This window comes from Equus asinus, chromosome 3, assembly GCF_041296235.1.
Source record: "Equus asinus isolate D_3611 breed Donkey chromosome 3, EquAss-T2T_v2, whole genome shotgun sequence".
In the NCBI taxonomy this organism is placed as follows: domain Eukaryota; kingdom Metazoa; phylum Chordata; class Mammalia; order Perissodactyla; family Equidae; genus Equus; species Equus asinus.
In genome coordinates, this window is record NC_091792.1 from 114,507,495 (window position 1) to 114,525,321 (window position 17,827).

The following is a 17,827-nucleotide window of genomic DNA, read 5'->3' on the forward strand; positions in this document are numbered from 1 at the left end:
CACTGAGACAACGTTTTCTGTTTGTGGAAGGAGGCTCATATTCCATGCCAATAGCCATGTGGGCTTGTGTTGATTTTATTAATTTATTTTCCACTTCTATGACTTTCATTAAAAGATTACACTACAAACAATGTTTCTTGTTGTAGTAGTTTTTTTTTTTTTTTCTGTCACAGCAGGAAAACGTTATCAGATAAAATTGAATGTAAAGTCATTTGAAGGACTCCATGTCTTTTTTTAGAACCAAACTTGGCAAGTACTTCAGAATCCTATCTCCTCAGGCAAGGAGGATCTACTTGAATTCCTTGGAAAGGTGAAAGGCATTTTACTATGACTAATTTTGCAGAGAATAATTTGTGAAGAAGGGGTATATTTTCGTGACCCTAATTTCTAAAATACCTAAGGAGAAATGATTTCCAGTACCTAGAAGGTGGGAAATGATGAAACTGATCATAGATATTTTTACAGCATTTTCTAATGAAAAGACAAATATTTGTGGTTTAGGAGAGAAATAAGATAAAAAGTTAGTGTATAGATAAAGTTAGAAAGTTGTAGATATAACATATATCAGAAACACATATATAACATATATTATACATAACAGCAACACTCAAAGACACAGCACGTAGCCAGGCTTTGTGGGCTTCATGGGTATAATTCTGAAAACTACTAGTATCATCAAACAAAAAAGCCAATGTTACTAAATCAGGAGGTATTATTAGAATATTATCTTTAATAAGATGTTCATACTAGCAGAGGACTGTCATAAATCTTTCAAATAACACTAAGATACTATATTTGATAAGTAAGTTCAAATTTCCAGGAGTACATTCATTCAATGTAAAATATACAGAGTCGTTTAGATGATCAGTGGTGAAGGTTTTGGAACATCAAAGTGCCTCTAAATAATTTAACAACATCAATAATTTCAGCTGAAAAGGTTCTCTTCAGTTCCATTATCATCTACTCACCTTCAAATCCATAGCAATCTAGTTTCCTCCTTTTGTAACTACCGTCTCTTCTGCTTCTCTTTTTTATTACTTTTAAAGTATGTTTTCTTCTTTTTATATTACGATATTCCTGTAGACTTGTATTCTTTTCCATCTATTGCTTCCTCAATACACTAACAAGTCCAAGAAACAGGTTCAAATGTTTATTTTCTTAAGGTTGATAGTACTAATAGTTATGAGTACTAGCATTTTTGGAAAGACCTCAAGTGTTTTTGAGCCAAAACACATACACATATATTTATGTGTCAAAGTCAGCCCATATGCATGAAAAAACATATTTTGCTTTTAGCATTTGGTAAACCTAGTTATAAATAAATATGATTTACGTATCTTCCTGCTATACATGTGATAAAGTAAATATCTAATTGTATAGAAACCAGTATCAATTAATGCATTTTTCACATTCACAAATATTAGGGTAATAGTCATTCCCAAACAACTTGGGAAATAACATTTATCTTAGAGTTAAATAAACACATCAATGCATAATGGGAAGATTCCAGATGTATTACACAGAATGACTTATTAACCATACTTTATTTAGTAATATTCTTAAGAAAAAAATGCGTCAATTAAAACTTGTGTCTAGTAGTCTATTCATGGAGGCAAATTTAGCAACACATTTTCAGCATAATTGCCAGAGAACAAAAATATTAAACCAGAATAAACTGATCTATGTAATAAAGTTACTATAGTGTGGTACAAATAAAGATCCACTTTCATTTTTATAACTTATTAGAAAAAGTTTTGTGAAGATTTATGCTATCTAAAATCTCATTACATAAAATATTAGGAATTTTAAAGCATTCTGTTACTTATATTCAAGTTTGATTAAGAAAGGCTGACATTAGGGGCTGGCCCCGTGGCCGAGTGGTTAGGTTCGCGCGCTCCGCTGCAGGCGGCTCAGTGTTTCGTCAGTTCGAATCCTGGGCGCGGACATGGCACTGCTCATCAAACCACGCTGAGGCAGCGTCCCACATGCCACAACTAGAAGGACCCACAACTAAGAATATACAACTATGTACCTGGGGGCTTTGGGGAGAAAAAGGAAAAAAATAAAATCTTTAAAAAAAAAAAAAAAAAAAAAAAAAAGAAAGGCTGACATTATACATTTTCTCATTTACAAGTATTTCGGAATACCCAGGTGATATATTTAGTTTCTAACTCATGAGCCCTCACTGTTCTAGAGTTTGCATGGTAAGTAATACCTATTTTCTTTTATTTCCATATACCATACAAATTTCAACTTATTCTTCATTATTACCAGTGAGTTCACTTTTACTTAAATACTCTTATAGAAAATTGTGTCCTCATAAACTTCAAAATTTTAAAAACAATAACAAAATCTGATTTCATAGATTTTTTCCTAAAAATTTCATCACAAGTACTTGAGTGTTTTTGCCTGAAAACTTATTCTAAGGCAGAAAACAAATGCCACATAATTTAATAAGCTCCACGCTGTTTTCATTATTTGTATGTGAAAATGATAACCCACCACTAATATTGTACACGTTTACCAGGGTAAACACGCATATGCATGTGTGTATTTTCTTTTCAAGTAATAGTGACTGGTTCATACATGTTTCCTGAATTAGTCTCCTTTATTAAAAATAGGGCATATTTTAGACAGAGTGCACAAGGCAATAGATTGTAGTAGTAATCATGGATTTTGGAGCTGGATTGCCCAGGTTAAAATTGCAGCTTTGCCAATCACTGTGTAACTTTGGTATGTTAATTACACTCTCTGTGCTTTAGTCCCCCTATCAGTGAAGTAAAGATGAAATAGCATCCATTTCACAGGAGTGAGGGCAGAATTAAATGAAGTAATTTATATAAAGTGCTTAGAACACTGTCTGGCTCATAAGATCTCAATAAATATTGCTTATATATGGTTATAGCTGGAAATATTTAGTAATACAATCAGCTCTGTTCTATCAGTGCTTGTTTTTCCAAGAATCATTACATTATCCAAAACACTTTATAAACATAATTGATTCAAATAAAAAAGGGGTTTAGAGGATGGAGAGTTTCAGATTCACAATAACTAAATTATTTCTATCAAAAATGTCAATAATAAAAATTTGTATGTGGCTGTAATTGAATATTGATAAAACCTGAGTCAAATCAATCCAATACTTGGTTGAGGGTTTGCATGAGAGAAATGAGCTTTTTTTCTCACCATTGTGATCATGACCAAGAGCACAGTTCTTAACTATTCTTAACATTTTATCACTTTATCACTCTTGATACAATAAACAAAGCCCCATATTCTTCAGATACGGCAGTGTATTGGCTTAAATTCTTCAGCAAGTAAATTTCTATGTGGTTTAATTACCTTATTGCTACAAATGGAAGCGATAACAATACGTATTTCTTAGCGATACTGAGAGGAATACATGACATAATGAAAAGTACATTCTCTACTAGAATTTCTGGCAAATGAAAAGCACACAATAAATGCTAACGAGTATTGTTATTATCAATAACAATTGAATATGTTTCCTATTTATTTAAGCACATTATACCCTGGATATTAAAACTCCAGCTAAAGGAAAAATGCCTAAATAATCAGCAGGCAAAGAAATGATATTTTTCTAAAGATAAAACTAAATGGCTCCACTGATCAATTTTGTAAGGTTGGTTTCATTAAACCTTACTCTTGTTTAACCAATGGATTGGATCATATAAAATGTGGATGGGTTTGAATCTTTCACTTGCTTTTCCTGATGTACTAAAAAGTGAAAAGACCTTTCCTTGCAACAAAAATTCTTCTTAGTTGGTCTTAGAAGAAGAAAGAAAAGAGCATAGTAAAAGAAATCATGGCCTTTGCATTCAGAGAGAAGGCATGTCTGTGCCATCATGTAGAATGTAAGTAATTTCAGGTAAATTTTTTAAACTCTGTATAACTCAGTCTCCTCATCAGAAAAATGAAAGGCAGTCAAAATACTTTGAGACGGACTCCCCCAATAGCCTTAGCAATCTTTAAAGTCATTGTAGTGATAGAGAAACTGAGGTATTTATTCTGAATGTCTGCTGAATGTCACTATAACTTACTTTCCTCCAGAGTCCAGTTACCCAATTAATCAGTGACAGAATTTATGTTCATGATCTGCTTGGTTCTTTTCCATTTGGATTTAAGCTATACTCAAGATAATCACTTCAGTCTTTTTATCCTATACCTATAACTAATTTTCAGAAACTTCTTATCTTTCTTTCCTTGGTAATATCTTCTAAATATTTTCTACAAGATGTCAAGTTCTACAGACTGACCACAGAGGGTAAAATCACCTAAAAAGCTAGAGGTGGGGAAACAACTAAGGTGATCATTTACGGTAAATGGAAAAAAAAAAAAAAACAGTTCTCATGTTTTATAAATCAAATGTGAAACATGGCAAACTCCAGGTAAATCTATTATTCTAACTCTACCTCTATTTAAGTCCATTTTAGGTTTTTTTGATTAGTTTGTTTGCCAATGGACTTACTAATGGCTAAATACACTGGAGTTAGCATTAACACGGGCAAATGTTTAAGAGCTCAGAAAATTTAAAGAGTACCAGGAAACATGTGCCCAAGACTTCTCAAAGTCTGTCTTTACAAGACTGACTCTCTTTAAAAAACAAAATTAACATCACTGATACATTAAAATTAAAAATATTTTTTTCCAGTATACATACTTACAAACTTAGTTCCTTCAACGTTTTTGTGTTTAGAATAACATCATGACGGGGCTCTCCCTCCCCACCCCCCAAAATACACTATTGATCTATGCAGTATATTTTATTTAAAAATAAGCAATTCTAAGTTTCTATTGTTTTAATCATTTTAATTTTAAGCAAGTTTTTATAATTTTATGAAAGATTAATCCCATGAGTGTCTGACCAGAAAACGACATTAGTAATTTTCAGGTTACAATGGGTTTAATTCTCATTTGGCTCTGTGTTAGCAAGGACTACTGTAGAACATACAGATAGTCTTCCTTTCAAAAATAATTCACTCACAGAAACAGTCCAGATGATGTAAAAGCAAATGGAATGAGTATTACGCAATGTAAAAATAATGAAAACAAAACACAAATAACTAATTTTCAGCCACCAAGCAAGAATGAAAAAATAATTATATTTGCTAAAGTATCAATTCTCCTACTTTTTTTGTCTCATGACCTCTTTAACTCTTAAAATTAAGATACCCAAAGACTACCAGTTTATGTCAGTTATATCTATCAATATTACTATATTAGAAATTAAAACTGAGAAATTTTTTAAAGTACATTGTTGCTACTGCCTTGATCTCTGCTAAAATGCCAGCACTTTTCCCTACCATTGCTTTTGCACCATCAGTGCCTATGTCTAACACAATGAAAAAGGAAAATAATATGTTAGTATTGTTCTGAAAATAGTTTTGATGTTGTGGAATCCTGGGAAGGAACTCAAGAATTCCAAATTTCTATGAACCACACTTAGAGAATGGCTGCACAAAGGGTTAATATTCCCCAAGGCCCATAATAGACAGTCAACTCAACTTCCTTTAGCTTGTACTCTGAGCTATCCTGAAATATCTGAATTATTTATGGAATGTTTATACTTCAAACTACACATATATAACATATAATTTCATTCAAAATTAAATTAGTAGCAAGGAGTACTTGGAAGCATTTTAGTACGGCATTCTCAAAATATACTCTCAGAATTGAAATGGGCCAAATATTAGAAGAAAAGAGGTAAAAGCTTTCCAGAAAGGAACTTTCCAGCTTTGCATTTGGGCTTTGGAACTGGAGTTATCTTCCTTCCTCCTTTTCTAATTTTTTAAAAAATAAACATGCACACAAAAAGTAATCCTTAAGGCAATGAGTTATATATTATAGTTTCTATGCCTATCTGTTCTTTTTATTGCACAGAATATGGATTCAATGGAAAAGTCTCTGATATGAGGAAATATTTTTGATCTTTTACAATTCATAAGAGAAATACAAGCCATAATGTAATGACTTCGTCAAAAGAGCAAAACAGAATGCTTAAATTGAAAAACTCATGTATATACACACAGTTATTGCAGAACGTTTACTCAGGTACGCACATACAAAAACTGCTACTGGCATTTCTTCTTCTATTGCTGTTGAAAGAGTTTTTAACTTCACTAGGAACGAATGTAACAGAAACCAAGATCTTTTTGTAAGCTGTAAAATCTCCTGCAGTGATACTGATATAAACCGAAATATAACTTTTGCAGAAAGGTGAGAAAAAACAATTCTCTCTCTCTGTTTTTGCATGTTCCTAATGTGACTGTAGCATGTGAAAAATAATATTGCTAAAATACTGCTAAGAGATTAAAAGTGAAATTTAAATCACTCATTTAAATAGAAAAAGTACTTCATACATTTAACATCTCTACTTGAAGGAAACTCTAAAGAGAGTATTTTTAAAAAATATATGTGTTCATGATCTTTGAGTCTAAGAGAATTCAAACTGTAAGCAACATATTTATGTCCATGTCTCTAGAAATAACTGCTAATATTTCTTTGATACCATCCCCAGTGAAATGCCCGCTAACTTTAACTTGATTTCAGATATTCCATTTTTAGCTCAAAAAATAATTCACTGAGAATAGACATACAAACAGAAAGCAGATTAGTCATTGTACGGGGTTGGAAAGGAGAAGGAGTACAATAGTAAGGGATATGCAGAATCTGGAAATGAGTGGAAAAATGGACGGAAATAGTCTAAAACTAATTTATAGTAATGGTTGCACCACTTGGTAAATTTACTAAAAAGTAATTATATAGTTGAAATGGGTGAATTATAATGGTATATAAAAATGCTTTTGTTTCATCTTTAGGAAAATATCCTTTCCTTGCCTGATTATTTAGGCATTTTTCCTTCATCTGGAATTTTAATATTCAGGATATAAGATGCTTAAATAAATAGGAAACCTATTCAGTTGTTATTGATAATAATACTTGTTAACATTTATTGTGTTTTTTATTTGCCATAAACTCTGGTAAGGAATCTACTTTTCATTAGGTTATTTATCGCTCCTAGTAACACTAAGAAATACATATTGATATCTCTTCCGTTGTACCAATGAGGTAATTAAAACACACGGAAATTTTCTTCCTGAATGTGTTATAAGATTTCTGCAGTCATCAGTTACCAATAGTCATTTTCACATTAAGATTCCAAAGCTATATGTACTATTTTTTTTAACTCTCTGAAGTGTGTAAACATAAAATAAAAAGAAACAAAAATCACTCAGATAATAGAGTTAAAGCTTTTACGTGGCATCACAAAATTGGAGTGCGTATTTATTTGTTCATTTACACATCATTACACATCAAAAGTTAGTTTTAGGTAAAATCAACAGAAAGTCTGCCCTCTAGAAGCCTATAATTTACTTTAAAGAAGGCAACTGTCTAAAGTGTAATAAAATAGGTTTATTAAAGTTTAGATGCAATAAAGAGGGATGTAGATAAGTGAGTGAGATTAGAAGTTCTGAGACGGATAAATAAATGTGTTCTGACATTTTAACAATCTTCTGGTAGGATAGTAAAAAGAGGTAAAGCATAGAACATTTGGAGGTGATGGAGGCAGAATGGCATGAGAACACACTTGGGTTTAAGAACACGAGGTACAATCTGAAAGGCAGTGAGGAAACTGGCTTCTCTACAGCAGGTATCAGATTGCATAGTTCTACTGAGGAAAAATGTGAACATCAAGTGTCATATCATTTTTGATTCAAGTCCCCATTTTTTCACACTTAACTAACATGTCAGGATACAGTTTTATTTATGCATTTGTTCAATGTATATTCAAACATCTGCATGAGTAACATTTCAAGTCTGCCCTTGCCTGTGACACCTGTCTAATTTATGAGGCTGAAGCAAGTTAAGATGCCTTTTTAACAAGCTTATGAAAGGACACACAAATAATTTTTTGAATTTAGTAATAATCCTCCCATATAGATTCATGCTTAAAAATGTTTGGACCCTGATATAGTGTCTTTTAAGAATTTTAAACGAAAGAAAACAAAATAATCTAAGATACCTTCTAGAAAAGATGTTTTCCGTTATGATTTTAGGCCAAATACATTATTTAAACTGTCTATATCATAATTACTAATTACTAGCCTTATTTAATGTGCTGTCATTAGCATGACAGTGAAAGTTCATTATAAAGCAGCTTAAGTGGACATGGCCATCCCATCTCGGGAGCTTACAAGATTGAACCCGATTTCTTCTAACCAAGAGTCAAAAGCATTTATTTCGGACAAGTGCAAATGTCGTACATTTAACAGTCCAAATACAAGCAAGGAACTTGCCTCCATGGAGAATGACCCACAGCTCTTCCAGCTAACTGAGAATTCTTACTTGAGAAACCACCAGGAGGGCTTCCACAAATGATGGACTCAGGGTGCTTAAAGCAATTTTACTTGCAGATTTGTCACTTTATACACTCATCCCATATAATTCAGTAGCTCCAGAGGATCCATTATAACTATTTTTTGCAATAATTATAAGATTAAGGGCTTATTTTGGGAGCCGTTAATAATATCAATGAAAAGATCAAAACAATTTCAATGAAAATCATATAGAGATCAAAGAGCTAGTGAAGTTAATGCTTCTGCTACATTTTCAATGAAAACCTAATCACAGAAAAGCAGATTCTCTTCCTAAATCCACACCCCAAATTAATTCTATGCTTGGTGGTCTGACAGAAACAAAATCACAATTTAGTCTTGGTGTCCATTCCGCACTACTCACAGAAAACCAAGCTGAAAGACCAGTGCAACACCTACACGCAATGAAATGATTAGACTTCTTTTAGGCATAACATCAGAGAATGAAACCACAGTTGGAGGTATGTCAAATATATAACAATGAGAGAGACACACAAGAACCAAATGCAACCAAACTTAGATTAAATGGAAACCCTATTTTTAAAATCTTATTTCTCATTAACACTCACCTTACCATAAGTCGGCATTTTAGAAATAGACAAACAAAAGCACTCAGATTTGCCCAGAGGGACCATTATCTTTCAAGTAAACCTCAGATGCTTCAATCATCAAAAACTTGGCATATTATAATTTCTTTTAATAATTTATACAGCAGTAATTTATAAAAATAAAATACTATCAATTTATTAAGCACATGAAAGCATACATAACAGAATTTTAACTGTCAAGAAGACAAAAGGTTAAAGATAAGGCAGGATTTCTTTAAGCACAAGAAAGATAATCCTTGAAATCTACTGTTTTTGCTCTCATACTCAATTTGTTTACAGTTATGCATCCCTTAATGATGGAGGTATGTTCTGAGAAACGGGTCGGGTGATTTTGTCATTGTGTAACCATTATAGAGCACACTTTCGCGAACCCAGATGGTATAGACGACTCCACACCTAGGCTATATGGTACTAATCTTACAGGATCACTATCATATATGCAATCCAACACTAAGCGAAACGTCATTATGCAGCACATGACTGTATTTTTACATATGCTATGATTACCCCCATATTTTAAGAAATACTTAATAGAAAGAAGTGCCTAAATAGAAATCCTAATGAAAAAACAAATTCACTAAATAAATCATTTATTAATTATTTAAAAATTACTTTGTGAGCAAGTAGTTAGAAAGTATGAAGGCTTATAGTAAATGAATGACTTCACCACTGATTTCTGAGAAATCATAGTAATAGTGGACAAACATTTAAGAGATATTTAGTATTTAGCTAATTTATCAACAAATTTTAATATAATTTAAAACTTCTATAGGATGAATTCCTATTAACCAGTCTTTTTAGAATTGAAGATCTTCTTTTTTGTTACCCAGTGATATTATATGGTACCTTAATTTATATTATTTTAATATGGTAGTATTTTAGATAGTTTAAATGCATTAAATGAATTAATTTATATACTAGATATCAAAGGAATACTTTTTTTGATTGTTTTCCAAGGCCAAATAACCATTAATCAAGTTTTTTACTATATTTTGATTAATGGTTATAAAATTTCCTATTAATTTTATTCTCTTTTTCCAACACTGATAGAAAGTAATTGTTAGTATTAAAACAATTTTTCTGCAATTTGGGGGGAAAATTACAAAATTTTGTTTGTGAAAAGTAAATTGAGTTTCTCATTTAATGAACTCAGTTCTAGAGAACATAGAGTAAACCACAAAACTTAATAAATAATCTAAGAAATTTTAGTAATTTCCAAATGCCATTTGCAATTTCTAGTACTAGCATTTTAGTGATATGGAGAATAGTTTGAAATGGAAAAAGTAGTTCCAATTATCATAAAACACCCAATACTATTTATGTTCTTACTTATGCTCAACATGTCACACAGACACATGTTGAGAGTTTATATGAAATTCGCAAAGAAAAGAATATTAGAAGTATCATACCTTTGAGACATAATCTTATAGGCATCTGGCAGATAGCATCGTATATTCTCCATCTGAGCAGGGTCAGAGTCACAAATTTTGTCATCAGTCCTCCCATAGTTGGCACTTTCAATCATGATGACATCTGTTCCTGGACAGCGGAGTTCTATGGGGTAGCTCTCACAGGAGAGTTCTCTGCGGACCACAGCCATCGGAATTGGGGCACGGCTGAAAGCTAACAGAAGGAGGAGGAAGGAAAATAAGTCTTTATTACATACAAAGGAAAAGTACCTTTGCTTGCTTTTCCAGTGTTTGCGGTAAACTAATACCAAGGAATAAAGCAGTTGCAATTCATAATTTTAACTAAAATAGAATACATTTCGCTTCAGTAACTCTACTGGATTTTTTAAAAATCTAACAATAACAATTATTTCTTAAAAACCATGTCTAGCATAGTTTTTTTTTTCTTATAACTGTAAAACAACTACTCTGAATTTTCTTAAAATGTGGCCAGTTTATGAGGTACAGACTAAACAGAGTATCATCCAATTTGTAGAGTAAGATTTTCAGATAAACCTTGGGGGTAACGTGTGTCTGTTTTGTTTTGTTGTTTATTTATGGAAACGATTACCAAAAAACTGCACTGTTCATGAGTTTATGTATACTTATTTAAATAGTCTATTTCAATTCTATGACAGTTTGTTCCAAATAATAACATAATGAGCATGTTTATGAGTTTGTTATAAATATAATGTATATTCTTTATCTAAGAACATAGAAATTTGTACGGAGAAAAATGAAATTTTCCTTCAGTTCCCTACTCCTACCTTTACCCCACTGTCAAGAGCTAATCTGTTAACAACGTGGTGACCTTCCTCTTAGAAGTTTCTACAGAAAAACAAATAGACATTATAGCCCTCTTTGTATTTTCCTCAATAAGTTTTCCTCAGGTAGAGTCACACTATACGTACTGCAAGAAAGTCGAAAACTTGTCCTTTATATACGTGGGAAGTATGTTTTTCTAGTTTGTTATTTGGTTGTGGATGTTTGCTAAACGTACATCTTTCATTTTTATACAGAAAGCTATCTTTTCATGTCAAGCTTAGCAGTTTTCTCACTACAAGATTGTGAACATAATCAGTACATTATTGGAAGAAAGTCAAATGTTTAATTATAAAAACTCAACAAGTCTTCTTTTAAAAGCATATAATTGAAATTCTAAATTTATTGTTTACCAACCATCTAATAAGTTGATTTCCACACAAGAGAATTAATTATGGAGATACATACATGACAATTATAAATTTGCATTGATGGTTGATTAACTCACATAATACGCACACATATTTAAATAAATATATGCAACTTGTCTCGTGGGTTTTTTACTAAGCATGAAATGTGAAAGGAAAAGAAGGGGGGAGAGAAGCATGGAAGTAAAAGAAGAGAGGGGGTAGGGAAAGAGAGAAATTTTATTACCCTAAGTATTTTCACGCGAAACTTAGAGAAAATATTCATTTGGGTTGTGAAACCGTAATTATTATTTCAAAACTGAGAACGACATTAGTTTTTACCTCATCTCTGTAATATTTTGAAAAACTATAACTGTATCCTAGACCCCAGGCGTTCTGAGAAGGTGACTTAAAGTTCTCAAGCTGCACTGCACAGTAATTCCATGCTGACTGCCATTCAACATCCTCTTCGTTTCCCTCTCTCTCTCACACACACACACACACACATACACACACACACACACAGAAGAATTGAGCAAACCCACAGCATTGATCAAAGAGACCTAACATAATTAGAGGTAAGTTATAACACTATTTTTAAGATTTGATCTTGAGTCAACATTTTGGCAAGGTATTCTCACAACAGAGTGACACTGAATTTCTGAAATGTGCATTTGTATTGTTCCTAAAATAAAATACCTTTGTTTATTTATCATTCAGAAATTAGATGGTTATTTAAACATGAAGTCATTTTTAATACTGAGATTCTATTTTCATGGATAAAGGTACTTTCACTTATGCATTTATTATTTTAAGTAATAGAATCCTTGAATAATAAAAATGTTCCAATTTAGGAAACCAGTTTCTTGATTTCAGTCAGTTAAAATGGAATCATAGAGGGGTGTTTTTGTTGTTGCTGTTTTTTAAACAAAAGGTCCTTGAAATCAGAATTTTCTGTAATGTTTTACAGTAAATTTTTGAGCATTTTCTAAGAGAAAATTTGTTTCTTAACTTTGCTATAACCATTTTAAAAAATCACATTGAAACTGTTTCCAAATATTGAATTGATCTGGCTATATTTTGTTAACCAATTAAGTTAAAAAACAAGTTAATTAAACAAAGAAACAAAACAAATAAGCAAATCATAGAGTCAAAGCATTTGTTTGACTAAGTGGACAATTTGATTGACTAAACTCATCAGTCAATTTTGTCAAAACATGTATACATAGACATAGCTTTAATCTGGGTCTTAACTGTCAAAAATATGACTTAGAACCAGATATTAGACAGTTGCAAAAGCAACTAAAATGTAGAGCCTCAAATTTTACATGTATCTCATTTAGCCCTATAAGAATTATCCTAAAGTTACGGTTATGGCAATTTTTACAGAAAACTAAAGTTGATTTGTGGATACTTTCTTCCATTTAACATATAATTGCATTTGTATCAGTAACTCAGTGTTAAATTGCACTCCTAAATGATGGATGCTTTGTTTAAAGAAACATATTACTGAAAACTACTCTGCAACATTATCTAATTAGCTATTTAAATTACTTTCAATTACATTACTAAATGCTTTAATCAGCAACCAAAGTCCAATGGAAAAAATACGCTTAAGTTATAGTAAAGTTTTTGTTTGTTTGTATTTTTTACCACTCAGTTATCATGCTAACAATGGAGAGACTTTGTTACTAGAGAAGAAGACTAAGACATGGAAAATGTCAACAATTCAAATGTAGGATAGTCAACGAAATCGTCTATTGTATGTCGTATCAAGGTAATATTGCATTGGGCATTGTGAAGTGGCTATGGAAAAATAATTTGGGGGAAAGAAGAAATATTCTTCAATTCCTTTTAACTTTAACCCCATGAGGTAATTTGTCATAACAAGGAACAGAGTGTCACCTATTAGTGTGTAAGAGATATTAGCTGAATAAATTGAAAAAGCTTTGGATGTAACATCTGGTAACCTTTGGGTAGGATGCTACACTTTGGCCCTCCCCACTGACCATGGGACTAAGGGGACAGGAATGAAACTGAGCTCTGCTTAAGACAACCAGAACCTGTGGAAATGCCCCAGTTCCATGTCAAACACATGCCTAATGAAAAGTGCTCGTGACGAGGGATTAAATAACAGGAGAAATAGCTCCCTGTTCTTGCTCACTTGTTTCAGCACAACTCACTCTCTTTTCTCCTTTTCCAAGACTTCAACCACCCTGTTGTTGAGACTTCTTGTTTTTTGTTCTCTTTCCTTGGGGTCTGTCTCCTACTGTTAAGCCTGCTTGATGACATTTGGCTCAAAATGCTGTAAGTCCTTGGTGAATTGTGCATGATGACAACTAAAGATACCAATCCAGGGACGGGAGGAGCAGGAGGCTAAATGCTGGTGACCAAACAGGAGTCAAATGATTTCTTGTGGATGCCAAGGATGGGGTCAGAGACTTGCTAGGATAACTCAAGGATATTAGAGGGGAGCTTTCAAAGAAGGGAGTGCTACTTGAGACATAGGATTTTAGGACAAAGGATATCAGAAAAGAATAAATAAAGGACCACACATAGACAAGAGGCAAGCAGCCAATTAGTTGGTTGAGGGCATAACCCAGAATACTTAATTGTTTTAAACATGTTGAATTTAAGGCACCAGGATAACACTCGGAAATGTTCAATTATCAGTTAGATTCAAGAGACTAGAATTTAGGAGTAGAATATAGGCTAAAAGCATGGTAGTGATGTAAAGCAGCTCAGGGAGTACCTGTAGAGTAGAAAAGGATGAATGCAGAAGTTGGAATACCAGTGGTCAGTGAAGACATGTTGGAGGAGCATGCTGCTTAGTCACTGGATGTATACAACACAGAGGAGGGCACTGTGTATTTATTAAAGGAAGATTCTGACTCAACAGACTAACCTGTCTGCCACTGCTCAGAGGGGAGGGAACTTAAATAGTTACAGGACAGACGAATCTAGCACTTTATATATCTCTCTCCCTAGGCCATACCTTCAATGCCCTATTCAAATCTGTTTTTTCCATGGATTGTTCTACATACTCAAGGATCTACTCAAAAAAGAAGGACTGCAGCGCAATCTCCATTTAGCAGAGACTGAAATCTTCAGCCTGCCCTATATGTTCGTTTGTTGTAAATACAAAAACATTAGTAAAACAGCTTACATTTGTATTTATTTTCCATTTCCTACCTTTATACTTTATTTACCCCAAATCTTGTGTACTTAAATAAAATTAAATCTACTAGATAATTTTTTTTTTTAACGCATGGGTAAGGAAAGGCAAATAGAAGGCTATTTTGTAGCAGTAAAGAAAAGATGGTTGCTTTAAACGGTTAATGACAGAGAACTTATTTGATATATGTTTAGGAACAAAAAATTACATGATTTGATGACTGGCTGAACACGAAGGTAAAAGAGAGGGTGACAATGATGACTCCCAGGTTTCTGGCATAAGAAAATGTTCAGATTATAGAGGCATGAACAAAATCTGGTAGGAAGTTGAACACAGGTCAATGACTCAGAAAAGAGATCTTTATAATCAGGTAGTACTTAAAACTAGAGCAGTAGATAAACCTAGGGAGGGAGCATGGATTTTACTAAAGAGGTCCATGTGGCAGCTTTAAAATATGTTCACAATTCTTTGATAGTCCTCCATTTTTACTCCCTTTCCCCTTGAAAGTGGGCTTTACTTAGTGACATTTTGAATGGACATAGTGTGGCAGAACTAAGAATGTCTAAATTCCAACAGTAGTTCATTAACAAGACATTGAAGCTTTGACTTCTCTCTTGGATCACTCACTTTCTGCAAAGCCAGTCACCCCACCTTGAGAACACTCAGACACCTCATGGACGGGTCCAGGCAAGGCGCTGAGCTCTCTGCTGACAGCCAGCATGAACTCACAAGGCAGGCGAGTGAGGCACCTTGGAAGCTGATCCTCCGGGCACCAGAAAGCCCACCTTTGGGTAACTGCAACCTGTGACAGACACTGAGCCAGAACCAATTAGTTAAACTACTTGCAGATTCCTAACCTAAAGAAACCATGGAAGATAATAAATGTTTATTGTTTTAAGCCACTAAGTTTTGAGCTATACATTACTAATACAGCCCTGAATCAAGCATGAAGGAATGTTTAAAGAGTAGACATTGAAACTGTTGGACAGGTAAGATTGAAGAATTATCAAATCAATAAAAGAAAAAATACTATGAATGACCCACACAGATAGTCTGATATTACCATCCCTTTGCTTAAACATCACTTAGGCCACTAGTTTAAACATAAATATAAATATATCATATGCATAATATCTGTAATAATATATTTTATTTATTTATTTATTTTATGATATATATATATATAAATAAAATCAGTTTTTAGCACTGAAAACTGATTACTAATATGTTAAAAACATTTTTTCCCCTGTATCCCAATAACCATAAGAAGAAGAAAAAAGACTCTTTTGAAAACTTTAAAATGAAAAGGAAACAGATGTGGTTCCTTACGAGAAAGAAGTAAATTAAACTATTTGCAGGTCAAGGCTAATGATTTTAAAGGAGTTTCTTAATTATAGAGAGGGACACTTACATATCTGGAAGTGGGCTGGTTTCTAATTATTGGCAATGCCTTTTAAAAATACTTCATTACTTAAATGCTGCCAAAAAGCAAATATTCTCAATTTTAAGTTTCAGCAGAGTCTATGACATAATTTTCTTAAATATGTGTATTTTCTCTGTGCCATTTTACATGCCAACACATTTGTCCAAGTTTTAAAAAATGTGCTTTGAAAATCAAGTCCAAAACATTTGGCAGCAAAAATAACATTGGGAACCCAATGAAATATCAACCTATCATCCAGTTTCTTTGAAAGTACATCTGCTACCAGTAAGCTTCTAATACACTGAATTTCAACAAGTCTATTTCAACAAAGAATACATATAATTTAAATGATATTTTAGTATTTAGTTAAGTGTAAGACAATGACAATGAAAACTGACATCCTGAAGGAATGAACAAAGGCAATTATGTTCTGAGGTCAAAAACAAAAGGATGAAATTTAGAATTTCTGAAATTATAGGGAAAAAAGTTCTAACGAGTGGAATATCATAAAACAATTAATGCGTGGCTATCCTTTTGACGTTTGGAGCTTCAGCATGAGAGTAACATTAATCGCATATTTTGAAGATACATATACAAAGTGGTGGCCTTTGAGTAAAATTGTCTAAACAGAGATTGCCTAAAAAATGTAGCATTTGAATAAATGAATTCATATCTACCTGTTATAATTTTTCAACATTTAATAAAGTTATATTCTACATTGTCTTCCAATTATGTTCATGAGGAATAAAATTCCTAAAGCTGTGTCAAATTTCACATATCACAATTATCCCAATCTTTTTCTAAATGTCAGAAACTCCAAGCTGGCTGTTAAAATGTTCTTAGAGTAAAAATTATAATTTCAAGACAAACAAGAATCCAATAAAAAGAATTATACAAATCAAAGGAAATATATACAAGATATGCCAATTTAATTCTAAATGCATATTGATGAACTATGGTGTGGCTGCTGAAAATTATTAAACATAAGACAAGGATGTTGTTTAAATTCTCCCTCCACATTGGGGATTATCTCAAATCGAGGAGTTGTCCTATAGCAGAAGGAGCTTCAGAATTATCACATGAAATCAAGAAAATGATAGAAATTTATGTGTGTCATGGTTAATTTACGTGCCAACTTGACTGGGCTAAGGGATGCCCAGGTAGATGGTAAAACATTATTTCTGGGTATGTCTGTGAGAGAGTCTCTAGAAAAGATTGGCATTTGACTAGGTAGACTAATAAAGATCACCCTCACCGATTTGGGTGGGCCTCATCCAATCTGTTAAGGGCAGGAATAGAACAAAAAGGCAGAGGAAATGTGAATTTGCTCTCTGCTTGAGCTGAGGTTCTCCGGCCCTCTGACATTGGTGCTCCTGGTTCTTAGGTCTTCGGACACGAACCAGGACTTACACCAGAGGCCCTCCAGTTCTCAGGCCTTTCAACTCAGACTGGAAATTTACACCATTGGCACCCCCTGGTTCTCGGGCCTTTGAGTTTGGCCTGGAATTACATCACTACATCTCCACCTTGCAGATGGCAAATCGTGGGACTTCTCAGTCTCCATAATTGTGTGAGCCAATCCCTCATAATAAATCTCTTCACATTTAT

General features: G+C 33.0%; 1 protein-coding gene across 32 annotated transcripts in view; it reads right to left on the minus strand.

Moving 5' to 3' along the window:
- ADGRL3 (adhesion G protein-coupled receptor L3) overlaps window positions 1–17,827 on the minus strand; it is a 798,980-nt gene that overhangs the window by 420,645 nt on the left and 360,508 nt on the right. For all 32 annotated transcript variants that reach the window (XM_070505775.1, XM_070505772.1, XM_070505777.1 and 29 more), the window contains one exon: window positions 10,414–10,627. In XM_070505775.1, the coding sequence (XP_070361876.1) occupies window positions 10,414–10,627 (214 nt within the window). The remainder of the gene's footprint in view (window positions 1–10,413; window positions 10,628–17,827) is intronic.